This window comes from Lolium rigidum, chromosome 3 (genome assembly GCF_022539505.1).
Source record: "Lolium rigidum isolate FL_2022 chromosome 3, APGP_CSIRO_Lrig_0.1, whole genome shotgun sequence".
Lineage (NCBI taxonomy): Eukaryota > Viridiplantae > Streptophyta > Magnoliopsida > Poales > Poaceae > Lolium > Lolium rigidum.
Genome location: NC_061510.1, coordinates 99816288 through 99842395, shown reverse-complemented (window position 1 = coordinate 99842395; position 26108 = coordinate 99816288). Strand labels below are relative to the sequence as shown.

The 26108-nt window shown below is 44.7% G+C and overlaps 3 protein-coding genes across 3 annotated transcripts; 1 reads left to right on the top strand and 2 right to left on the bottom strand.

Moving 5' to 3' along the window:
- Positions 1 to 9082: 9082 nt before the first annotated feature.
- Positions 9083 to 9632, bottom strand: LOC124697858 (17.9 kDa class I heat shock protein-like). Its single transcript, XM_047230390.1, has one exon. It carries the CDS (start codon positions 9554 to 9556, stop codon positions 9083 to 9085), a length of 474 nt encoding a protein of 157 aa, XP_047086346.1. The 5' UTR covers positions 9557 to 9632.
- An 8421-nt stretch (positions 9633 to 18053) lies between these two features.
- Positions 18054 to 22300, top strand: LOC124702020 (cytosolic enolase 3-like). The gene is made up of 11 exons (XM_047234112.1): positions 18054 to 18619; positions 18943 to 19014; positions 19108 to 19224; positions 19455 to 19535; positions 19885 to 19961; positions 20056 to 20159; positions 20631 to 20729; positions 20820 to 20905; positions 20982 to 21068; positions 21560 to 21757; positions 21873 to 22300. Exons 1-11 carry the CDS (start codon positions 18185 to 18187, stop codon positions 21945 to 21947), a joined length of 1431 nt encoding a protein of 476 aa, XP_047090068.1. The 5' UTR covers positions 18054 to 18184; the 3' UTR covers positions 21948 to 22300.
- Positions 22301 to 23350: 1050 nt separating this feature from the next.
- On the bottom strand, positions 23351 to 25308 carry LOC124702019 (LIM domain-containing protein WLIM2b-like). The gene is made up of 5 exons (XM_047234111.1): positions 24993 to 25308; positions 24490 to 24595; positions 24368 to 24405; positions 24177 to 24266; positions 23351 to 23805 (listed from the first exon to the last, which is right to left on the bottom strand). The coding sequence occupies exons 1-5, from the start codon at positions 25122 to 25124 to the stop codon at positions 23560 to 23562; spliced, it is 612 nt and encodes a 203-aa protein (XP_047090067.1). The 5' UTR covers positions 25125 to 25308; the 3' UTR covers positions 23351 to 23559.
- Between the last annotated feature and the right edge of the window lie 800 nt (positions 25309 to 26108).

The following is a 26108-nucleotide window of genomic DNA, read 5'->3' as shown; positions in this document are numbered from 1 at the left end:
GAGAATGGTCCTTCAAAGAGGAAAGCATCGATTGCTATATTTGTACTAGAGCTTTTATTTTGAAAACATGAAACAATTTTGTCAACGGTAGTAATAAAGCATATGAGTTATGAAAGTTATATCTTACAAGTTGCAAGTCTCATGCATAGTATACTAATAGTGCCCGCACCTTGTCCTAATTAACTTGGACTACCGGATCTTTGCAATGCACATGTTTTGACCAAGTGTCACAATGGGGTACCTCCATGCCGCTCGTACAAAGGTCTAAGGAGAAAGCTCGCATTTTGGATTTCTCGCTTTTGATTATTCTCAACTTAGACATCCATACCGGGACAACATGGACAACAGATAATGGACTCCTCTTTAATGCATAAGCATGTGGCAACAATTATTATTCTCATATGAGATTGAGGATATATGTCCAAACCGAAACTTCCACCATGAATCATGGCTTTAGTTAGCGGCCCAAAGTTCTTCTCTAACAACATGCATGCTCCAACCATGAAGGTGGTAGATCTCTCTTGCTTCAGACAAGACGGACATGCATAGCAACTCACATGATATCCAACAAAGAATAGTTGATGGCGTCCCCGAAACATGGTTATCGCTCAACAAGCAACTTAATAAGAGATAAAGTGCATAAGTACATATTCAATACCACAATAGTTTTTAAGCTATTTGTCCCATGAGCTATATATTGCAAAGGTGAATGATGGAATTTTAAAGGTAGCACTCAAGCAATTTACTTTGGAATGGCGGATAAATACCATGTAGTAGGTAGGTATGGTGGACACAAATGGCATAGTGGTTGGCTCAAGTATTTTGGATGCATGAGAAGTATTCCCTCTCGATACAAGGTTTAGGCTAGCAAGGTTATTTGAAACAAACACAAGGATGAACGGTACAACAAAACTCACATAAAAGACATATGGTAAACATTATAAGACTCCATACCGTCTTCCTTGTTGTTCAAAACTCAATACTAGATGTTATCTAGACTCTAGAGAAATCAAATATGCAAACCAAATTAGCAAGCTCTAAGTATTTCTTCATTAATGGGTGCAAAGTATATGATGCAAGAGCTTAAACATGAGCACAACAATTGCCAAGTATCAAATTATCCAAGACATTATAGCAATTTACTACATGTATCATTTTCCAATTCCAACCATATAACAATTTAACGAAGATGAAACTTCGCCATGAATACTATGAGTAGAGCCTAAGGACATATTTGTCCATATGCAACAGTGGAGCGTGTCTCTCTCCCATAAAGTGAATGCTAGGATCCATTTTATTCAAACAAACAAAAAAAACAAAAACAAACCGACGCTCCAAGCAAAGTACATAAGATGTGGCCGAATAAAAATATAGTTTCAGGGGAGGAACCTGATAATGTTGTCGATGAAGAAGGGGATGCCTTGGGCATCCCCAAGCTTAGACGCTTGAGTCTTCTTAATATATGCAGGGGTGAACCACCGGGGCATCCCCAAGCTTAGAGCTTTCACTCTCCTTGATCATATTGCATCATACTCCTCTCTTGATCCTTGAAAACTTCCTCCACACCAAACTCGAAACAACTCATTAGAGGGTTAGTGCATAATAAAAATTCACATGTTCAGAGGTGACACAATCATTCTTAACACTTCCGGACATTGCATAAAGCTACTGGACATTAGTGGATCAAATAAATTCATCCAACATAGCAAAAGAGGCAATGCGAAATAAAAGGCAGAATCTGTCAAAACAGAACAGTCCGTAAAGATGGATTTTATTAGGCCACCAGACTTGCTCAAACGAAAATGCTCAAATTGAATGAAAGTTGCGTACATATCTGAGGATCATGCTCGTAAATTGGCGTAATTTTCTGAACTACCTACAGGGAGGTAGACCCAGATTCGTGACAGCAAAGAAATCTGTAACTGCGCAGTAATCCAAATCTAGTACTTACTTTACTATCAAAGAATTTACTTGGCACAACAAAACTCAAAACTAAGATAAGAAGAGGTTGCTACAGTAGTAAACAACTTCCAAGACACAAATATAAAACAAAAATACTGTAGTAAAAACACATGGGTTATCTCCCAAGAAGTTCTTTCTTTATAGCCATTAAGATGGGCTCAACAGTTTTAATGATGCACTCGCAAGAAATAGTATTTGAAGCAAAAGAGAGCATCAAGAGGCAAATTCAAAACACATTTAAGTCTAAAATGCTTCCTATGCATAGGAATCTTGTAAATAAACAAGTTCATGAAGAGCAAAGTAACAAGCATAGGAAGATAAAACAAGTGTAGCTTCAAAAATTTCAGCACATAGAGAGGTGTTTTAGTAACATGAAAATTTCTACAACCATATTTTCCTCTCTCATAATAATTTTCAGTAGCATCATGAGCAAACTCAACAATGTAACTATCACATAAAGCATTCTTATCATGAGTCTCATGCATAAAATTATTACTCTCCACGTAAGCATAATCAATTTTATTAGTTGTAGTGGGAGCAAATTCAACAAAGTGGCTATCATCATATATAGGAGGCATATTGTAATCATAAAAGAAAATTTTCTCCTCAATGCTTGGAGGAATAAAAAGATCATGCTCATCAGAGCCAGCTTCCCCAAGCTTAGAATTTTCCATAGCATTAGCAACAATGGTGTTCAAAGCATCCATAGTAATGACATTCCCATTAGCATGCATATAAAGTTCCATGGGTTTTTTAATTCTCTCTTCAAACACATCATATCCTAATTTAAGATAAAGTTCATAAAGATCTCTCATATTTTTGTTGTTTTCCATTATGCTTAACTAGTGAAATAAAAACATGCATGATATTAAGTAAAGTAAAACAAGTAATTAATTTTTTTGTGTTTTTGATATAGCAAACAAGATAGTAAATAAGGTAAAGCTAGCAACTAATTTTTTTGTGTTTTGATATAAGTGCAGCAAACAAAGTAGTAAATAAAATAAAGCAAGACAAAAACAAAGTAAAGAGATTGAGAAGTGGAGACTCCCCTTGCAGCGTGTCTTGATCTCCCCGGCAACGGCGCCGGAAAAGAGCTTGATGGCGTGTATTTCACACGTTCGTTGGGCAACCCCAAGAGGAAGGTATGATGCGCACAGCAGCAAGTTTTCCCTCGGAAAGAAACCAAGGTTTATCGAACCAGGAGGAGCCAAGAAGCACGTTGAAGGTTGATGGCGGCGGGATGTAGTGCGGCGCAACACCGGAGATTCCGGCGCCAACGTGGAACCTGCACAACACAACCAAAGTACTTTGCCCCAACGAAACGAGTGAGGTTGTCAATCTCACCGGCTTGCTGTAACAAAGGATTAACCGTATTGTGTGGAAGATGATTGTTTGCAGAGAAAATAGTAAAAACAAGTATTGCGGCAGATTTGTATTTCGGTATTAAAGAATGGACCGGGGTCCACAGCTCACTAGAGGTGTCTCTCCCATAAGATAAAAGCATGTTGGGTGAACAAATTACGGTCGGGCAATTGACAAATAGAGAGGGCATAACAATGCACATACATGACATGATAAGTATAGTGAGATTTAATTGGGCATTACGACAAAGTACATAGACCGCCATCCAACTGCATCTATGCCTAAAAAGTCCACCTTCGAGGTTATCATCCGAACCCCTCCGGTATTAAGTTGCTAAACAACGGACAATTGCATTCAAGTATGGTGCGTAATGTAATCAACAACTACATCCTCGGACATAGCGCCAATGTTTTATCCCTAGTGGCAACTGACACAACACAACCTTAGAACTTTCGTCACTCGTCCCGGTGTCAATGCGGGCATGAACCCACTATCGAGCATAAGTACTCCCTCTTGGAGTTAAAAGTAAAAACTTGGCCAGAGCCTCTACTAGAAACGGAGAGCATGCAAGATCATAAACAACACATGTATAATAACTTGATAATTAACATGACATGGTATTCTCTATCCATCGGATCCCGACAAACACAACATATAGAATTACGAGATAGATGATCTTGATCATGTTAGGCAGCTCACAAGATCCAACAATGAAGCACAATGAGGAGAAGACAACCATCTAGCTACCGCTATGGACCCATAGTCCAGGGGTGAACTACTCACTCATCACTCCGGAGGCGACCATGGCGGTGTAGAGTCCTCCGGGAGATGAATCCCCTCTCCGGCAGGGTGCCGGAGGAGATCTCCCGAATCCCCGAGATGGGATCGGCGGCGACGGCGTCTCGGTAAGGTTTTCCGTATCGTGGTTTTTCGCATCGGGGGTTTCGCGACGGTGGCTTTAAGTAGGCGGAAGGGCAGGTCAGGGGCGTCACGAGGGGCCCACGCTATAGGTCGGCGCGGCCAGGGCTTGGGCCGCGCCGCCCTATAGTTTGGCCACCTCGTGGCCCCACTTCGTGTGTTCTTCGGTCTTCGGAAGCTCCGTGGAAAAATAGGGCCCCGGGTCTTCGTTTCGTCCAATTCCGAGAATATTTCGTTACTAGGATTTCGAAACCAAAAACAGCGAGAAAACAGGAACCGGCACTTCGGCATCTTGTTAATAGGTTAGTTCCAGAAAATGCACTAATATGACATAAAGTGTGCATAAAACATGTAGGTATCATCAATAATATGGCATAGAACATAAGAAATTATCGATACGTCGGAGACGTATCAATGGGCTGCAGCCCGACTGATTCCACTAGCAAGTGTAGGGGACTTGCCTATATTCTCCATGGATGTCCGCCGCCATCAGTCGCCGGGGAGCACTCGATTCCTCCGCGGTGCCTAGGGTTCGTGGCGGCGATTTTGAGTTTGGGGATTGAAGGATGGCACGGGTTTCGGGATTGACAAGCCATTTGGCTTGTGTGTGTAGCTCGCATGCACGTTCGTCCGTGGAAGGTGCCGAGCTGGGTCGGCTTCCAGCCTGACTCGGTGGTTTCCTTTTTTTCTTTTTCTTCTCTTGCTTTGTTTTTTCTTTTATTACTTTCCTTTTATGTGAGTTGTGAATTATATATGTATTAAGAAATGAAATTTAAAGACCCGTGGCAACGCACGGGCATTTGTACTAGTATCTTTATAAGGTTCATGATACTTATCAAAATTCTTCCTAGGCAATTCAAAGTGAGAGGCAAAAGCTTTATAAAAAATTGCAACGACTTGAGAATCAAGACCATAAGTAGCACTCATATTACGAAATTTATCAGTATCCATAAAAACTTCAATGCATTTATAATCATATTTTATACCTGACTCTCTATCTTTGTCGTTCTCCCATCCTTCAGTATTCTCCTGGATCCGATCAAGAAGGTCCCTTTTAAACTTTTCTTTGTTGCGTGTAAATGATCCAGAACAAGAAGTATCCAGTAAAGTCTTATCTTGAAAGGACAATCTTGCATAGAAATTATCAATAATAATATTACCAGGAAGCTCATGAATGGGGCATTTGAGCATTAAAGACTTCAATCTCCCCAAGCTTGGGCAATACTCTCTCCATCATGAGGCCAGAAATTATATATGCGGTTCCGATCTTTGTGAATTTCACTTGGAGGATAGAATTTGGAATAAAATAAAGGCACAATGTCCTCCCAATTAAGAGAATTCCTATTCTTCAGCAATTTATACCAATGCGCTGCTTTACCAGACAGCGATATAGAGAATAGTTTCTTCCTAACTTCATCCATAGTAATACCTGCACATTTGAATAACAAGCATAATTCATGTAAAAACAGTAAATGATCACCAGGATGGACAGTTCCATCCCCTTCATAGCGGTTATCCACAACACGTTCAATAATCTTCATAGGTATTTTGTATGGAACCTCTTTCTCACCTGGCGCCTCATCCACTACCTTTGCGGTAGTAGTAGATTTTCCAAAGAGGAATTCAAGAGAAGACCTCTCCATAATGAATTATAGCAGCAGGCAGAAATAAAAACAGCACGTACAGTAAAAGTTTCCCTTACCAATTCCACTTACCAATAGCGCTTCACTCCCTGGCAACGGCGCCAGAAAATAGTCTTGATGACCCACAAGTATAGGGGGTTTTAGTATAGCAGATGAATAAAGTACAAGTAAGTAAAGTGCGAGAGAAATAATTGCAGCGAGTGGCCCAATCCTTTTTAGCACAAAGGACAAGCCGGTTTGTTTACTTATAATGACCAAACGTTCTTGAGGACACACGGGAATTTAGTCTAGTGCTTTCGCTTCATATAGCTAATTAGTCTTCATTGTTTTGATAAGTGTTGTGTGGGTGAACCTATGCTAATGCACCGCCCTTCCTAGGAATAATACATACTTGTGATTATACCCCTTGCAAGCATCCGCAACTACAAGAAAGTAATTAAGATAAATCTAACCACAGCCTTAAACTCTGAGATCCTGCTATCCCTCCTGCATCGATATACTAACGGGGGTTTAGGTTTCTGTCACTCCGGCAACCCTGCAATTAGCAACCGAATACAAGATGCATTCCCCTAGGCCCATAAATGGTGAAGTATCATGTAGTCGACGTTCACATGACACCACTAGAAGAATAACACCACAACTTAAATATCATAACATTGAATACTAACCAACATAATTCACTACTAACATTTAGACTTCACCCATGTCCTCAAGAACTAAACGAACTACTCACGAGACATCATATGGAACATGATCAGAGGTGATATGATGATGAATAACAATCTGAACATAAACCTTGGTTCAATAGTTTCACTCAATAGCATCAATAACAAGTAGAAATCAACACCGGGAGAGTTTCTCCTATCAAACAATCAAGATCAAACCCTAATTGTTACAGCGGTGACGAGGTGCAGCGGTGGAGATGGCGGTGATGATGATGGATACGATGGTGATGATGATGGAGATGATGTCCAGCTCGATGACGGTGACGATGGCGTCGATTTCCCCCTCCGGGAGGGAATTTCCCCGGCGGATTTCAGCCTGCCGGAGAGCTCTTTTCTCTCTGGTGTTCTCCGCCCCGCAGAGGCGGCTGTGACTCTTCGCGACTATCCTCTGGTGCTTAGGTTTTCGGGACGAAGATGTACGCGAAGGAGAGGAGGCTAGAGGGGGCTGTGGGACCCCTCCTCACAAGGCGGCGCGGCCAGGCCTTGGCCCGCGCCGGCCTATGAGGTGGGCCCACGGCGGCCCTCCTCGGCTCCCCCTTCTGGGTCCCTTCGTCTTCTTGAAAAATAGGATTTTTCATATAATTTTCGTCAATTGTCGATCTTCCGAAATATTGCATTCTGACGGCGCTTTTTCCAGCAGAATTCTGACTCCGGTGCGCGATCCTCCAATAATCATGAAACATGCAAAATAGATGAAATAACATAAGTATCATCCCTAAATATGAAATATATCAATGAATAACAGCAAATTATGATATGAAATAGTGATGCAAAATGGACGTATCACCCCTAGTTTTCTTCTTTTTCCGTTCAAGTCCTTCCACCTCTCGGCCTCTCTTACCCCGAGCTCGACGCCCTTCTTGCGATCCCGCAGCGATGCGATCGAGCTGCGCCTCCGCGGCTCTGCCCGCCCGATCCCGCCGCCGCTCGTCCTCTTCTTCTGCACGAGACGATGCCACCACCGGCTGCGCCGCTATCCCTGCTCTGCCTCGACCTTGAGCCGTTACCGCGCAGCCTCGCTTCCTCCTCGCTCCAGCCTTCTCCGACGCTGGTGAGGTGGGGTTCGGCTCCTCCGTGCGTGCCCGCCGCCAGGACGTCGTCCTCCACTGCCTCGGTCGCGTCTCCCGCCTCCCCGAGCACCGTCTCTGAGAGCACCCTCCGCTCGCATCGTCGAACCCCTCGCGTCCAAGCTCGCCGCTGCCACGGGCTCCTCCAGGCCATGTCTATCGTCTAACGCCTCTTCTCATTACACATATGAGCTTAAATTATATATGTATGCATAGCTGCAGGTGAAACCTTAATCCTAGACTATTTTCATCATTGAACACAACCCCCTTAAAAGTAAACTAGATAGGTCCGGTAAATAGAAGATAACTACACTAGCAAGTATTGTAGACATTTCCTTTACATCATTTAATAGTGCTTTTCAAGGTTCGATTAAACCTAGATCTTCTAGGGAAAAAGCTTATCATACTACAATCTGTAATCCAGATTAAAGGTATCAGTGAGACTCCGACCCTAAGCCAACCCTATTTTATAAATATGTTATATAACTGGTTGCATTTATCATATCATCAAGTGACGCATCGCATCGAGTATCTTGTGGTTGTTTCAAGCAAGTAGCATTTCACTTAATATTAAATATTGAATTGTGCGGGAATGTTGTTTCATCTACACCATGTTCTTTCTAAGTGGTTTCGTCCCCGCCGAATAAGATGGTGTTTGGTGTTAGCATCATCTCTGTACCTTGGCGGTGAGGCAGAAGGAGTCGATTGCTTTCTCAAATATCGTTTTAGGTCCTCCGTGTATATTTCTAGGAACTACTTGTAATTTTTATCTTCGCTGGGGCTCAAATTGTAATTTGTACGGTCCCTTGAAATTAGTGCAGCATCTGTGGGTCCTTGGTCGTTCAAAAGAAAAAGAAATAAATTAGTAAATTGGTTTCATTAAACACCAATATACAGTTGGACTCGTAATACCGACGATTCGAAACACCACTCGAAACGTACTTGATGTAGATGGGGCAGTGGTATCGGACGGCGCCGGCATGAGCGGGGTTGTGTGCATTTCAGTTATGCAGGCCAGGTGCGGGTGTAATGCGTAATAAAGCCATCCTTTATTAAAATAAAATTCAAAATTAAAGCATTCATGCCAAATAGAAATTGCATTCTTTTTGTGAAGGGTTAGAACTAAATATGCTATAATCCTCATTGTCATTCAGATTAAGAGAAAAAAGAGCTACTCAGTTCCCGATTGAGTAGAGACCCTGATGAACAAAACATAGAACTGGACTCGAAACACAGACACACGCTCAGACATCGGACGATTTGCACTACAATAGACAGACCGCGCATGCACACTTCAGCCAAACATAACAAGGAACACAGATTTTATTTCGGATCACGATGACTGAGGGAAACTCCACGCCATTGTTCTGCAGTCCACCTCATCGCGCAGGAGTCAGCCAACTGTTTAACCGGAGATCTGAATGGACTTGACCTCGGGCTTCTTGGCCTCCTCCTTGGGCACGGTGACGGTGAGCACGCCGTTCTCCATGGACGCCTTCACCTGCTCCGTCTTGGCGTTCTCCGGCAGCCTGAACCTGCGGAGGAACTTGCCGCTGCTGCGCTCCACCCGGTGCCAGGTGTCCGTCTTCTCTTCCTGCTCCTTGTTCCTCTCGCCGCTGATCTGCAAAACGTTGCCGTCCTCCACTTCCACCTTGACCTCCTCCTTCTTCAGCCCCGGCACATCCGCCTTGAACACGTGTGCCTCGGGGGTCTCCTTCCAGTCGATGCGCGCACCAGCGAAGGCCGCCGTGTCAGAGGAGGTGCGCGGGACGAGGCTGCCGCCGCTGCTGCTACCGGAGCCGAAGGGGAAGCCGTCAAAGGGGTCGAAGAGATCGAGGGAGAAGGGGTCGAACACGTTGCTGCGGCGGATCAGCGACATTGTCGGTCGGATCGGTGGGGACTCTGGTTGCTGGTGGAAGAAATGGGCGGTTTGGTTGATGATGGAATCGGAAGGGTGAGGGATTTTTGATCGATGTTTTCTTCAGATTTCGCTGGGACATGTCGAGGAGGAACCAGGGAATATATAGACGCGAGGATGAGTATTTTCGGGAGCGATTCTGGAGAATTCTCTCGCCTTCCGGAGAGGACAAGAAGAAGCTGGATTCGTGTGTTGGGCCGGCACTAGTTTGATCAAGTATCACGAAGAAAGGCCGTGATAACAGCAGAAGCTTCTGGAGTAGGCTGGCTAATTCGGTTGTGGCAAAAAAAATTGAAATATGGCCCACTATATTGATTGATATTGAAAAATAATGGTCGGTTAATTAGCGGGTAACCGGTTAAAAATTAATGTGTGGCAAATTGGTCCTCCACATTTCCATATCTATTTGTTTCTTTTGAACTGAAAACTCATACAAATCAATCTATTAGGAAAAAACTGTATCTACATATATAAGATACGATGTCACTAAACTAGTATGTTATATATAGAGAAAAACTCGATGTAAGTCACTAAACTAAACACTCCATCTCTCCGAAATTGATTGACGCAACTTGTACTCGACATAGTATATCGTTGTGTCAGTAAATTTTAACCAGAGAGAGTAGCTATATTTTTGTTACTTGAGGTAAAGGCCTCATTGATCTACAAACTTGTGTAGGATTAGTGAATTGGTCATTGATTTCCGAAAATGTGAAAACATGTCACCCAACTCTTGTTTATGATTGGTTTTCTCCTAGGTTTTGTAGCGGGGTTTTTATATCCACGTGGCATGATGAGTGAGCCCAAGGGCCAACAACGGGCTTTGTTCTACAGAAAAGACCATGCTACCATGTGAAGGGTGCGACCAAGCACGCATCTCTCGAGACCTAGAAGTAGATATGGATAGCCATGCCAGATCAATCCTTTTAGATGTGACATACCATGGAGGATGATGACGAAGAATTGGGGTTCTAGGGTTAGGGATTGTCCACGGGATTTTGGAATTTTGGCTCGAAAATGTTATAGATGAAGATTTTCGAAGGTTAGCTTTTTATAGAAGTATCCTATGCTAACTTTTTAAGGACATATTTACAAACTTCTAGCCCCCTACTTTTTCCCCGTGCGCCACAAATTGCATTTTCTACGCCTAAACACCCTGCCACGATATAAAGTTAATGTGCAAACAAAAATAACTAACCACACCATTTATATTAAAACCAACTTGTGTATCGTCTCGTGCAGTGTACCAATTCTACAATGGTGGACAGATCTTCCACTGGTATTAGTGGATGGTATCAAACATATGATGATTGTTTTTTTCATTGGCAATATTCCGCCATGTGAATCGTGTTTTCAATGAAGCTCACACATTTTAGGTAGAACATGTGAAAAACATTTTATATGATAAATACTTTGTATTGATACTGTTATGTGATCAATTAAGGGTTGTGTTCTCTCAAAAAAAAAAAGGTTCTCCTACCGTACCGCTAAACAACCTCTCGGCCACAACTTTCGGTTTTAAAATATGTTCCCTAAAGCAATAACAAGTAAACATTGGTTTTCAAAACTAGTCCATAAAAATTACTTACATGGCAAGTTATGACTTTTTTTTCTATTTTTAGAAAAAGTTTCGAAATCTATTTTTAGAGGTATTTCGAAATTTACTTTCTTTTAGGGTGGAGACCTTATTTATTCAATGTCAATAACAGTTGGGATACATAAGTCCGAAGGCGGGTCGATAAGCCACACTCGGCGACCTCCTGTTGAATGTAGATGGGCTGCAGCCCAGTAAGGCAGCCCATATAGTCTACAATTCCTGAAATCTCAAGGCCCATCACGTTGGCAGCTTGGGACAGCCTTGGGGGACAAAGTTTAGTCCCACATTGCTAGTTGGGAGTGAGTTGGAGTGGTATATAAGGGCTGCTGTTCTAGTCATTCCAAGTGAGTGAGAATAGAAGGAGCCCTCGCGCACTCCTCCTCCTCCGCCCGCCCCGTCTCGGCTCGGCTCGGCTCGGCACGTCACGTCACGTCACGTCACGTCACGTCACGCACGCACGTCGCGTTTCGTGACTCGAGTTCGAGTTCGAGTTCGAGACACACTCAAGGAAGCCTAAATTTTTGCTTGGTGCACCAACTGTGTTGGGTACGTGTCGACCTGCATGTGCATGTTCGCCGCGTGTCCCTGGCCCTACGCGTGTCAACGCGGTCGGGTCGGGTTGGCTTCCCAGGCTATACAAGGAGACAGATCAGATCTAGAGAAATACACAATTCTCAGAACTCTCTAGTTCCTCTCTCTTGCGAAGTTCCTTCTGCTGCGCTACTCTCTAGTCTTCCCCATCCCGGCAACTGCGTGCACAGCCGTCCGGGAGAGCAGGCCTCCGAAACTCCGTCCGTTGAGATCCTGCACCGGGAGACGGGCGATAAGGTTTTGGGGAGCGTCTCGCGCGACCGCTCGCATACTGTTCGTCTTCTTCTTCGACGACCCGACTCGCTTCATCGACGGATCCGACTACACCATGGGCGACATCAACAATACCCATGGTGGTGGTGCTGCCTGCTGCTGGTGCGACCTTCCCGGTCGCGATGTACGTGCTTTTCCTCTCCTACCTTGCATTGCTACTTGTTCCATGTTCGGATCCGATGCATGTGCTTAGTCTGATGTGTATGGTTAAGTATGCTTGTGCATCTCTAATGTTGTTTTCGGTAATTAATCTCATACGGAAATTGCCTAATATTCCAACAATCCAAAAACCTTATGTGCTTATGCAATTTTCACCATCTGGTTTTGCTGCTGCGCTCAAACCGAGCCCGTTTACGGGTTCTCATTTCAAGAGATGGCAGATTAAGACCCTCTTGTGGCTCACTTCTATGGGCGTGCACCGAGTTGCGGAAGGTATTCCCAGAGGTCCGCTTACTCCTGAAGAGGATAAAGCGTTCGGGGATGCCACCGTAATCTTTGTGGGTGCTGTCCTAAGTGTGTTTGGAGACAAGTTGGTTGATGCTTATCTGCACATCCGAAATGGGAAGGAACTGTGGGATGCACTGGACGCTCAGTTTGGTGCTTGCCGATGCCGGAGGTGAACCGTATGCTATGGAGCAGTTCAATGACTACTGAGAATGGTTGAGAACCGATCTGTAGTAGAACAGAGCTCATGAGATACGAGATCATGGCAAAGGAACTCGAGCTCCTCAAGTGTGTGCTACCGGACAAGTTTGTCGCGGGATGCATTGTCGCTAAGCTTCCCCCTTCATGGAGGAACTTTGCCACTTCCCTGAAACATCAGAGGCATGAGTTTTATGTTGAGAATATCATGGGCTCTCTGGATGTTGAGGAGAAGGCGAGGGCAAAAGACAAACACACTGGAGGAACCGAGGGACGTTCTGCTGCCAATATGGTGCAGAAAAATGCCCACAAGTCCAAGGGAAAGAACAAGGGAGTCTCCCAAACTACCAACTTCAAGAAGAAGGGGAAAACGGAGAAGAAAGATCCTTGCTGGGTGTGTGGCGAGACTGGCCACTGGGCCAATCGTTGTCCACAACGCAAAGGAAAGAAATGTCGAGTACTGGACGAACTCAAATTCTGTCGAGCATGGTCATTGGCAACACGGAGGAAGGAACTACGGGGTATGGTAATATGTTACCTCATTGTTCTTTCGGTGTTTCGACCCACGTGAATGGTGGGTTGATACAGGTGCTAATGTTCATGTGTGTGCTGACATCTCCATGTTTACCTCTTATCAGGCCCGAGGTTCCTCAGTAATGATGGGGAATGGGTTAAATGCTACTGTTCGTGGTGTTGGCACGGTAGATCTGAAGTTTACTTCGGGAAAGATCGTGCAGCCGAAGAACGTGCTCGCATGTCCCTTCTATCAAGAAGAATCTCGTTAGTGGCTCCCGTCTTATGAAAGATGGGTTTAAGTTGGTGTTTGAGTCCAATAAAGTTGTACTTGTCTAAGTATGGAACTTTTGTTGGAAAGGGATATGAATGTGAGGGAATGTTGCGCTTCTCTCTAGAAGACTTCGTGATAATGTTGTGAACCATGTAAGCACTAGTGTTAATGAAACTAATGTTTGGCATTCACGACTTTGTCATGTTAATTTTGGTTGTATGACGCGGCTTGCCGATATGAGTTTAATTCCGAAATTCACCTTTGTCAAAGGCTCTAAGTGCCATGCTTGTGTGCAAGCAAAGCAGCCTCGCAAGCCTCACAAGCCTGCGAAGGAAAGAAACTTGGCACCACTAGAGCTCGTGCATTCAGATCTATGTGAGATGAATGGTGAGTTGACAAAAGGTAGAAAGAAATTTTTCATGACTTTGATTGATGATTCCACTAGGTACTGTTATGTGTATCTCCTGAAAACTAAAGATGAGGCTCTTGATTTCTTTAAAATCTATAAGGCTGAAGTTGAGAACCAACTTGAAAGAAAGATAAAAAGGGTTCGGTCCGATCGTGGTGGAGAGTACTTTTCTAATGAGTTCAATTTATTACGTGCGGAACATGGTATAATCCATGAGAGGACGCCTCCCAATTCCCCACAATCCAATGGGATTGCGGAAAGGAAAAACCGTACTCTAACAGATTTGGTTAACGCCATGTTAGATGTTTCGGGTTTATCCAAGGAATGGTGGGGGAGGCTATATTGACTTCGTGTCATGTCCTAAATCGTGTTCCAACCAAGAATAAAGAGATTACCCCTTATGAGGAATGGGAAAAGAAAAGACACACTCTCCTACCTACGAACTTGGGGCTGTTTGGCTAAAGTGAATTTGCCAATCACCAAAAAGCGAAAGCTTGGACCAAAAACCGTGGAGTCGTGTCTTTCTTGGCTATGCTGCCCATAGCATTGCCTATAGATTTCTTGTGGTGAAATCGGAGTGGATGACATGAATGTTGGCACCATCTTTGAATCAAGAGATGCTACATTCTTTGAGGATATATTTCCTATGAGAGATATGCATGGCATGTCTAGTTGGGAATCCGATCCAATACACGAAACTCCTATGGAGTCTGATGACGAATCTGATGATGAGAGTTCAGATTCTGATGAAGATAACAATGAAGCTCCCACAAGGAGTAAGAGACAAAGGACTGCAAAGTCTTTTGGTAATGATTTCATTGTGTATCTTGTGGATGATACTCCCACTACCATTTCAGAAGCCCTCGCATCTCCTGATGCAGACTACTGGAAGGAAGCGGTTCAAAGCGAGATGGATTCCATCTTAGCTAATGGAACGTGGGAGTTATCAGAGCGTCCTTATGGGTGCAAACCTGTAGGATGTAAATGGGTATTTAAGAAGAAGCTTCGAGCTGATGGTACTATTGAGAAGTACAAGGCTCGGCTTGTAGCCAAAGGCTATACCCAAAAGGAAGGCGAAGATTTCTTCGATACCTACTCACTCGTGGCGAGATTGACCACCATTCGAGTACTACTGTCATTGGCTGCCTCACACGGTCTTCTCGTTCATCAAATGGACGTTAAGACGGCTTTCCTAAATGGAGAGTTGGACGAGGAAATTTACATGGAACAGCCTGATGGTTTCGTACTGCAAGGTCAAGAAAGAAAGGTGTGTAAATTAAAAAAATCTTTGTATGGTCTCAAACAAGCACCCAAACAATGGCAGGAGAAGTTCGAAAGAACTTTGACATCTGTGGGCTTTGTTGTTAATGAAGCCGACAAATGTGTGTACTACCGCCATGGTGGGGGTGAGGGAGTTGTCCTATGCTTGTATGTGGATGACATACTAATTTTTGGGACAAGTCTCAAAGTGATTGAGGAGGTAAAAACCTTCTTATCTCAGTGTTTCGAGATGAAAGATCTTGGAGAAGCTGATGTTATATTGAACATCAAGTTATTTAGAGATGGGAATAATGGGATTACCCATGTGCAATCTCATTATGTTGAGAAGGTGTTGAGCAGATTTGGTTATGCTGATTGCAAATCTTCTCTCACACCTTATGATCCTAGTGTCTTGCTTCGAAAGAATGAAAAGGCAACTAAAGATCAATTAAGATACTCTCAAATCATTGGTTCACTCATGTATTTAGCTTGCGCTACGAGGCCTGATATCTCGTTTGCTGTATGCAAACTTAGCCGGTTTGTGGCCAACCCGGGAGATGATCATTGGCATGCTCTTGAGAGAGTGATGCGCTATCTAAAGGGAACCATGAGTTATGGAATTCATTATACCGGGTATCCAAGAGGACTTGAAGGGTATAGTGACTCCAATTGGATTTCTGATGCTAAAATGAAAGCCACAAGTGGATATGTTTTCACTCTTGGTGGTGGCGCTGTTTCCTGGAAGTCTTGCAAGCGGACCATCTTAACGAGGTCAACTATGGAAGCGAGAACTCACGAGCATTAGATACGGCCTACTCGTCGAAGCGGAATGGCTTCGTGAGCTCTTGATGGACTTGCCTATGGTTGAAAAACCAATACCGGCTATCCTCATGAACTGTGATAATCAAGCTGTGATTGTCAAAGTGAAAAGTTCTAAGGATAATATGAAAAGTTCCAAACATATCAAGAGGAGATTGAAGTACTGTCGAGAAAACTGAAAAACTCCGGAGTGATAGCATTGGATTATGTCCAAAGTGCTAAAAATCGGCGAGATCCTTTCACAAAAGGACTATCAAGAAATATGATAGACCTAGCATCGAGGGAGATGGGTTTGAGACCCACTTGAGTTGCCGAGGGGTAACCCAACCTATCCGATCGGAAATTCCGTGAACTAGGACCCGGGAAAACAAACCGGAGTAGCCGAGTTGAGAGAAAATTTAATACTCCCACTCCGCTGCGGATGCAATTCTCTCATAGTTACTCGTAAGGCGGGTTGACGATGTCTTAATGTGTTACGAGCGGCTCTTAATGAGCGAAGACGCCGTCGTACGGGCGATCATTTGAAGAACACACCTATATGAGTGACACTACCGGTCATAGTGTGGGAGATTTGGGTGAATCTCTAGTAAGCTCATGAAAGGCCGAGGAGTATGACTTATAAGCTCCACCCGAGGGGAAGGCTATGGTAGCCTAGTACCGTGCCGGCATTGAGCGAAACTTGCTGCACAAAGACTGACAATTCAAGGCATAGTCCATTGTTCGGTTGTAGTCAAGCGTAGCACCTTGCCTAAGTGGAAGTTCAACTTAACAGTCTCCACTGAAGTGCGGGTATATTAAACGAGTGAACGGAACTAATGTGTCATCCGATGTGCATATGAGATCTGGTGGGGGATTGTTGAATGTAGATGGGCTGCAGCCCGATGAAGGCAGCCCATATAGTCTACAATTCCTGAAATCTCAAGGCCCATCACGTTGGCAGCTTGGGACAGCCTTGGGGGACAAAGTTTAGTCCCACATTGCTAGTTGGAAGTGAGTTGGAGTGGTATATAAGGGCTGCTGTTCTAGTCATTCCAAGTGAGTGAGAATAGAAGGAGCCCTCGCGCACTCCTCCTCCTCCGCCCGCCCCGCCTCGGCTCGGCACGTCACGCACGCACGTCGCGTTTCGTGACTCGAGTTCGAGACACACTCAAGGAAGCCTAAATTTTTGCTTGGTGCACCAACTGTGTTGGGTACGTGTCGACCTGCATGTGCATGTTCGCCGCGTGTCCCTGGCTTCCTACGCGTGTCAACACGGTCGGGTCGGGTTGGCTTCCCAGGCTATACAAGGAGACAGATCAGATCTAGAGAAATACACAATTCTCAGAACTCTCTAGTTCCTCTCTCTTGCGAAGTTCCTTCTGCTGCGCTACTCTCTAGTCTTCCCCATCCCGGCGACTGCGTGCACAGCCGTCCGGGAGAGCGAGCCTCCGAAACTCCGTCCGTTGAGATCCCGCACCGGAGACGGGCGATAAGGTTTTGGGGAGCGTCTCGGCGCGATCGCTCGCTACTCGTTCGTCTTCTTCTTCGACGACCCGGCTGCTTCATCGACGGATCCGACTACACCATGGGCGACATCAACAATACCCATGGTGGTGGTGCTTCTTGCTGCTCGGTGCGACCTTCCCGGTCGCGATGTACGTGCTTTTCCTCTCCTACCTTGCACTGCTACTTGTTCCATGTTCAGATCTGATGCATGTGCTTAGTCTGATGTGTATGGTTAAGTATGCTTGTGCATCTCTAATGTTGTTTTCGGTAATTAATCTCATACGGAAATTGCCTAATATTCCAACACCTCCGTCATCTCGAATGACACTTCTAGCAAGGCTATGCGCCTCTTTGTTCGAGCTCCTGCGTTCATGACCAAACGTGAGCTTCTGGAACCCCACTTTGGACTTAGTCTCTAGGACGATGTGTCCATAGACACCCATTCGAAATTTACTAAGAAAATTAAGATCTCACTCCCTGCAAAAAGAAAATTAAAAGAGTTCACTCGGCCCAAGTTGAAATTGGCCCAGGTCGGAAGTCTAGTCATGCTTCAACCCACAGCATTGGTCTTCCTCTGCCTGCTCAGGCCAATGCCTGGAGTTGTTTGACGAAAAAAAAAACAGACGGCAACTCGTCGCAATTCCTAGCACAGCCGACCAGAATCGTGGGTGGAAGGAGGAGGCGGAGAAGAAGAGCGTGGTGACCGGAGCAGACTCAACCGCGGCCATGTCGGTGCAGGAGTACCTCGAGAAGCACCTGCTCCCGCGCAAGATCGAGGAGGCCGTGAACGCGGCGGTCCGCGCCAAGGCTGCCGACCCGGTGCTCTTCATCTCGACCCACATGCGGCGGGCGGCGCCGGCCGTGATCACGCAGGTGCGCGCGAGGCAGATCCTGGACAGCCGCGGCACGCCCGCGGTGGAGGTCGACCTGCACACCAACAAGGCCGTGCACCGCGCGTCCGCGGCCGCGGCCAGCGCCCCCGAGGGCGCCGCGGTCGACGCCACGAGGGACGCCGAGAAGCGGAGGCTCCTCGCCAAGGCGGTCGCCGACGCGGTGCGGGTGATCAACGGAAAGGTGTCGGAGGCGCTCGTGGGGATGGATCCGCAGCAGCAGGCGCAGATCGACCAGGCCATCATGGACTTGGACAAGGCACACCACAAGGTACATCGCCCAAACCCTGATCCATTCCTCTTCTCATCCTCTGTTTGTAATCGGCTCCTACATTGCGAAGGTCTATTTGGCTAGGTAAAGAATGAATGATTTTAGGAGGAGTGTGCTATACTGTGCATAGGTGTTTTCCCTTTACAAACAACTATATACTCTGATAAACAGTGCCAATATTTGACACTGGCTTGCTCCATTTTATGCATCCCTGCTGGAAATAATGATGCATCGTTTTCAATGGTTTGAATGAATACCAGTTTACCATGTAATGTGCCCTGCTGAGACAATAACTAATTAACTATGATAACTATGTTCTGCAGACTGAGGTTGGAGCGAATGCTATGCTGGCCGTGTCAATTGCAGCCTGCAAAGCTGGTGCTGCTGAGAAAGAGGTGTCACTTATCTTCCTTATCTGAGTGTGAGGAAAAAATGAGCCTGTCGCGGTAACACAAATTCTTATAATTGTTTGCCTATTTTCTGTGCAGGTTCCGCTGTACAAGCATATAGCAGATCTTGTTGGTAAAAGTGCTACAACGCTCCCCGTCCCTGCAATTACAGTCATCAATGGTGGAACCCATGCTGGAAATAGTCTTCCCATTCAGGTATTTCAACTTTACATGTAGAATTACCTTTTGTTGCAAAACTTGCTTTGCGGGTGCTAAAAAAGTACAACCCCCAAAACTTTGCAAAGTTAGAGATTGTTACTCCCATGTTTTTTCCTAGCAATTCATTTTTTTAATGAGCACATATTAAGATAGTCCATGTAGATCGACATGGCAATATACTGTATTTTTGTTGTGTCGTACCTTCAAGTAAAGTTTCTTATCTGTAGGAAATTATGATCCTTCCAGTTGGTGCAAAAAACTTCGAAGAAGCAATGCAGATGGGTTCAGAGACATACCATCATCTGAAGGTACCCTCTATTTCTAAGAATCTTGTTCACAGAATCTGTAGATAATAATACCATGCATGCTTTCTTTGGTATATGCATGTTGTCCAGTCCCATATTTGGACCAAGCTGCTACCTGACCATCAAACAGTGTAGGAAACATTCCGCGTGTACGAAACCTTACATCCTATGCCAGCTTTCTAATGCTCTTTTCCGAGTTCCGGCATTAATTTATGCCAGTAGATTGCTCCCAAGGCAAAGCACTGAAAATCTTAAAACATGGGCTGTCCAGTGGTTCCAAAGTTTTTTGTATATACAGCGCAGATGAGTCTGCTTATTTTCAGAAACGATATTCTTACGAATGATATGTTAGGATATTATATGGGAGAAGTATGGTGCAGACAGTTGCAACATTGGTGATGATGGTGGATTTGCTCCAAATATTTCCAGGCAAGTAAGGAATTGATTTTACCTTTTTCTTGTGTGCTTTCTCTCATATTTTCCCCTAACGGCACCTACATATGGATTCAATATCCATGTTCAGTATAACTGAAGGCCTGGATCTTGTCATTGCGGCAATAGATAGAGCTGGATATAATGGAAGGATCAAATTAGCAATTGATGTTTCTGCTACTGATTTTTGTGTGGGTAAGGATGAAACAATGAAATTTCTATCTTCCATTTATCGTTAGTAGCTAACACAATGGTTTATATGCTCGTAAGAATAACATCTTGTGCATCTACATGGCTATACTCAACAGCAATGTAAGCAGTAGCATGCATCACGCAGATAATGCACATTGTTGATGTGTCAAAAGAAACTCGTGGCTCATGCTTACTTTGTCCTCGAACTTCTTTTTTGTTGCTTTGTTTTACAGCTGTCACTGCAACCTGAAACTTATCGTGCTAGCCAAGTTAAATCATACCATTTTGATCAGCATTGCCTCTTTTCCAGTCAGGACCGATCTATTGCATTGATATTCTTACTTGTTGTACTTGCATATAGAACTGCACAACCATGATACATGGAAACAGTGAGCTTGAATAGCAATAGATGTATATTGTAGGCTTCTATGTTAGTTAGCTAACTTCCCTGCTTGCTCATGCATCACTTCGCAGGAAAAAAATATGACCTGGAGTTTAAGTCTGCAAAGAAATCAGGGCAGAATTTTAAAACTGGAGACGATATGATTGAGATGTATAGTCAGCTATGTTCAGGTATTACTTGTTTTTTGATTGACATCTTTCGAGTGATAAATTTGCTGATTTCATGAACCTTATGTTTCCTCTCTTTTTCTACAACACTAGAATACCCACTTGTCTCCATTGAACAGCCCTTTGACAAAGATGATTGGGAACACTCGAAAAAGTTTACCACCCTAGAGCTATGTCAGGTGCATAGTGTTCTTTTGTACTTCTGTTCTCTATTTTTGTCAGGACTCAGGAGCTCATGCCATAATACATGTGCAGGTTGTAGGAGATGATTTGTTGATGTCAGATCCTGAGCGCATTAAGCGGGCGGTGAATGAATATACTTGCGATGCTCTTACTCTCAAGGTAAATTATGAATCATTAATTTGTTTATTGATCTTTCTAAAATGATTAGTGTTGCTTTGAGCAAGTTATTTGAACAGTCAGAGACTAAGAATACCACATAGAAAAGACTCTGGAATTGTGCATTTTCAAAGCTGGAACTAGGCACACTTCATTATGACTAATTACAGTCACTTGTGCGGTACCCAGTGTGATTTCTTATCTGAATGCCACTCCTTCGGTTTGAATGCTTATTATTTTGCATGACGTGAGTTGAGACCTAAAGGCATTTGCAGACATTACCATGATAATCAATCTGCAAGTCATACGAATAGTAATCCATTTGTTAGTTGATTTCGCTGGAAGAGAATTTTGTAATTGGACTTGTTGCAGACACCATAAGCCATAATGTTGCAAGAGCCACTTGTTGCCTCCTTGATTTTTCACTGCTCTCTTTATTTGTTCCTCTACCGAGGGTTCCTATGTTTTTTATAGCTGACGTGTGTGCCCTTTAGGCAAATCAAGTGGGCACTGTCACCGAGGCCATAGAGGTTGTGAAGCAGGCAAAGGATGCTCATTGGAGTGTGATGGTGTCACATAGGTCTGGGGACACTGATGATTCTTTCATCGCCGACCTGGCTGTTGGTGCAGCAGCTGGACAGATTAAAGCTGGTGCCCCCTGCCGTGGAGAGTGCCTCACAAAATACAATCAGGTTTATGCTGAATCCTTTATGTACTGTAGGTGCACACATGGACCACAGCATTGGTCTAATAGCTTCTTGCTTTGTCTTGAATGATATCTGACAGCTATGCACATCCTCTTTGCAGCTGCTAAGAATAGAGGAAGAACTTGGAACTGAAGCTGTGTATGCAGGGGAAAACTGGAGAACAGCTGCGACATGATTTGTGGCTTACTAGATTTCATCCGGTGTCAGGGATTCTGTAGAGTTGTGTTTATTTCTGGCTCGACAAAGGCACGGAAAGAGGGTAGCTTAACGAACTGGAGAAACACCTTCATGTACCTTCCAGCCCCCCGTTGATGTGGTAGATGTAGTGGTTGAACTCCTGGGGCCTGGGACTTGTGATAATCGACTCTGCCTTTTTCTTTCCGTATGGTGTAGTGGTTCGTGGAGATGATACATGAGTTTGAGAAGGGGTTTATAGCAGTAGAATTATTTTTCATTTTGTTTACAATATACCCAAGACAATTGTACACCAATCTTAAGTTTGAAATGTCTGAAATCGTCAATCTGCAAGTGTTTGTTCGTTCCTTGGTTTAAAAGATCCATCTTAATTTGGTATTACAACTTTTTTTAACCGGAAGCAAAAGCTTTACCCACCTAATCTATTAATTAAGAACACATCCATACACATTCACAACCAAACCTAATAGAGATATTCACAACAGGCCGCGCGCCCAGTAACACTCCAACACCACATACTCTCAAAGCCAACATGGAGTAGTAAAAGACATGACATTGGGGTCACCCACCAACCAAGTGTGGATCCTCTCAAAGCCAAGTGTCTGCCACGGCGAAGAAGTCACATCCGAGAACTCATGTGAGTCGGGCATCACTTCCTTGACGGAAGGATGCATAGACACACCACCACATAACTCCATGAGCACAGACATGATCTGCATGATCGGAGTCGTGATCGCAGAGCTAGTGCTAGCACGAGGAGAGAAACAACCATGAAGGCCCACTCTGCTCGCACCCAATTTGGCTCGGGCATCACTTCCTTGACGGAAGGATGCATAGACACACCACCACATAACTCCATGAGCACAGACATGATCTGCATGATCGGAGTCGTGATCGCAGAGCTAGTGCTAGCACGAGGAGAGAAACAACCATGAAGGCCCACTCCGCTCGCACCCAATTTGGCTAACATCAGGCAGACCCAAAGGATCGCCATGAGAGAGCCTGCCCAATACAGCTTCCGTCCACTCCAAAAAGCCCCCAATCGTTACCATCCAGCTATTCAAGGAGTCAACAGCCTCGTGAAGAGGGTGGACAACCTCCTCAAATAACTCGGTTTGCTTCTCCAAAGCAGATTGCATATTTGCTGAGGCTAAAGAGCCAACAGCAGCAAAAACAACCGACACCAGGCACATCGGACGGGACCTCAACCTCAACCTGAGCCCGGCGAGGAGCATTCGCTCGGCGAGGCGACAACGTGGCAAGGCCTGCCAACAAGCTAAGAGGGCGGAGTACTCAAGCAAATATCAAACCACACAGCAGAATGGATTCCCACAAGGTAAAGAAACAACGGATCTAGAGAAGAGCTCAGTAGCTAGCAACAACTGATACACAACAATCTCAATTACTTCTTCCGAAATGACATCAATTCCATTGTTCAACAATGTGATCGTGCTAGCACAGAAGGGGATACGAAATAGATAGGTCCTGTATCCCCACAGCCAGAACACAACATACAAACAGTGCACAAGTAAAAAAAGGCAACACCTCTAAATTTCCACCCTCAAAATCCACTTTGGAGATAACGGCGTGAATCAAGAGGAGGCATCAGCAGCCGCCGCCTGCGCTGCTTGTGCGTCCAGTGCTGTTTGTGCCTCGCGCTTGACCGTCGCGCACTTGATCAGATGGTTGTAGCTGCCCTTCTCCTTGAAAAGCTGGGAGAAATGATGCTTGCAGTAGAGGATGCCCTCCAAAGCTGCGTAATTGGACGGCGATAGGGCGCACCCTCCATGAGAGCACTTGAAGCAGGACTTGTGGTAGGACTTCTCTTCAACTGTTACCTGCAAGATTATTTTAACATATAGGTATGAGTCATCGACAAGGGCTGCATGTTCAGGAGGCTTTATGATATAATTGAAAAAGAAATTGTTGATTCAAGACAATTATCATCAACAAGCGCTGCATGTTCTGGAGGCTTTAGAGTATAACTAAGAAGGAAATTGTTGATTTAAGACAATTATCATCACTGTTCTGGAGGCTTTAGGTTATAACTGAAAAGGAAATTATTGATTCAGGACAACTACTATATGAAAGTTTGTGCCTAAATGGATTCAACGGGAAAAAACGATATATCAACAGTTCAAAACTTAAGGAGGTTTATTGATTCTTTTGTGAAATAACAAATACTAGAACAAAATTCCATAGCAATTACCTTCTCAAGAGGGTACGCCGTTTTACCACAAGTGGCACACTTGTCCTGTGTTCCCGAGAACATACCGGCGGCTTTGCTTGGCGATCTAGTCTGAAACAGCACAATTCACATAAAAATTAGCTGAACAGCAACCGCAGCATCGGATAATATGGGATGCAAATAAAAAATGCAGGCAGCCTATTGGTACAGACCAGCTCAGGAGTCAACTTCTCGGTTGCAGATTTTGCAGCTGAAAGGAAGGGAACAAAATCCCTCATCAGAACGCATTCAATCAAGGAAGGAAAAAGCAGTTTGGTACTGAATGGAAGCGTACGTGATTGCGATTGGAAGCTCTTGTTGTAGCTCCCCGTCTCCTTGAACAGCTGCGCGAAATGGGGCTTGCAGTACGGCACCCCTTCAAAGGAGGAGTAGCTGCTGAACTGTCGATCAGAAAACAAGAAAACAAGATTGATTGTTAGATCGACGTAACTAGCTAGACAATCGTCGCAATTCCTCCTAACTAGAAGAAGATCGACGGGTAAATTTTCCATCGGTCATCTCTTATTAGTTCTCCTTTACTATCAAGCCAGAAAATGAGAAATGGGTAAAAACATGATCTCCTAAACACACAATTCTGACAGAAGACTCAGACACCAGATCCGCCCAGCAGAGCAATTCGCAGATCTACTGCTGCTACAAGAGAGACCTGACATTATCCCACAGATCTATCGACAATTAAGCCGCCTCGATCATATTCTCCCAGGCTAAAATTAGAGGCACGGACGTGGAGAGAGAAATTAACAAAGATAAGAGAGCGACATGCGCGCGCGGGCATACCGAGAGGGTGGACTTGCAGTGGTGGCACTTGAAGCAGGCGCGGTGGAAGACGGCGCCGTCGGTGGAGAGCTGGTCCATGGGGTACACCGTCTTGGTGCACACCTTGCACTTCTGCTGCGTGCCGCTGAACATGGTCGCCGTCGCCGTCTCCTCCTCCCCGATCTGATCTTGCGCGCCTGCCTGCCCGAGGATGAGATGATGGCGAACAGCAGCACGAGCAACCCAGTTGCCGCGCTTATATACGCGCAGCGATGCGTAGGGAGCAGCAATGAATGGATGGAATTATGGCTCTCGATCGGGCGGGGCGGGTGGGTGAGTCGTCTCACGGTTGCCGCGGCGGAAAGAAAAAGAAGAAGCGACGGAGGGGAAAGGGGCAGCAGCTGCTGCTGCTCATTAACGAATACGAATTTATTATTATTACAGCCCATCTGTCAGTGTGCTGCTCCGCGCACGGACGTGCTTCCGGCGAGACGGCCGGCGGTGTCGCTGCGTGCGGGACCGGGGAAATGAAGGGACCACTTGGCGGTGAGGTTTCCACCTCGCCGTTGCATTGGCACTTTGGCAGCACGCGAGAGCACGGCTCTGGCTGCAGAGAAGCAACGGTGAAGCAACGACGACGACTATTAGACTAGCCACAATGGGAGTATTATAAGTTGTATCATGCATGTCATGTTAGCAAAAATCTGATGTGGCGCACTAATTAATGAGGTGAGAGATGAGTGTGGTATCATAATATGATACCGTATCATAGCAGGTAAACTAGAAAATTTAATGGCAAATACATCATGTACACAAATTTGCATTGAGATTCTACAAAACATTAAATATGATGATACTATGTTACTATCTTATGATACTATGCATTGTGGAGGTAGTATCATACACTAGTATCATGCACATGATACTAGTGTATGATACTTCTCACTGTGACCAGTCTTATAGTATTCGCATAATCTCATCGACGAGTGGGGCCCAGTGGTCAACGTGGGGTATGAGAGATATTCTTTTTGACGATTTATTACAAATTACTCGCTCTGTCTATCGGAGATTTATATATAAAAAAATTGAGGTAAGAATACATATATTAAAATAGCAGCAGGTCGTCTCATTAAAACC

Bases quoted from the DNA above. Each gene is read 5' to 3' on its own strand.
- LOC124697858 (XM_047230390.1), bottom strand. From the start codon at position 9,556: ATGTCGCTGATCCGCCGCAGCAACGTGTTCGACCCCTTCTCCCTCGAT.
- LOC124702020 (XM_047234112.1), top strand. From the start codon at position 18,185: ATGTCGGTGCAGGAGTACCTCGAGAAGCACCTGCTCCCGCGCAAGATC. The intron at 19,536-19,884 runs GTACCCTCTATT...ATGATATGTTAG, and splicing joins AGACATACCATCATCTGAAG to GATATTATATGGGAGAAGTA. The intron at 20,906-20,981 runs GTGCATAGTGTT...ATACATGTGCAG, and splicing joins CCACCCTAGAGCTATGTCAG to GTTGTAGGAGATGATTTGTT.
- LOC124702019 (XM_047234111.1), bottom strand. From the start codon at position 25,124: ATGTTCAGCGGCACGCAGCAGAAGTGCAAGGTGTGCACCAAGACGGTG. The intron at 24,596-24,992 runs GTATGCCCGCGC...TCTGATCGACAG, and splicing joins ACTGCAAGTCCACCCTCTCG to TTCAGCAGCTACTCCTCCTT. The intron at 23,806-24,176 runs GTAATTGCTATG...ATAATCTTGCAG, and splicing joins CGGCGTACCCTCTTGAGAAG to GTAACAGTTGAAGAGAAGTC.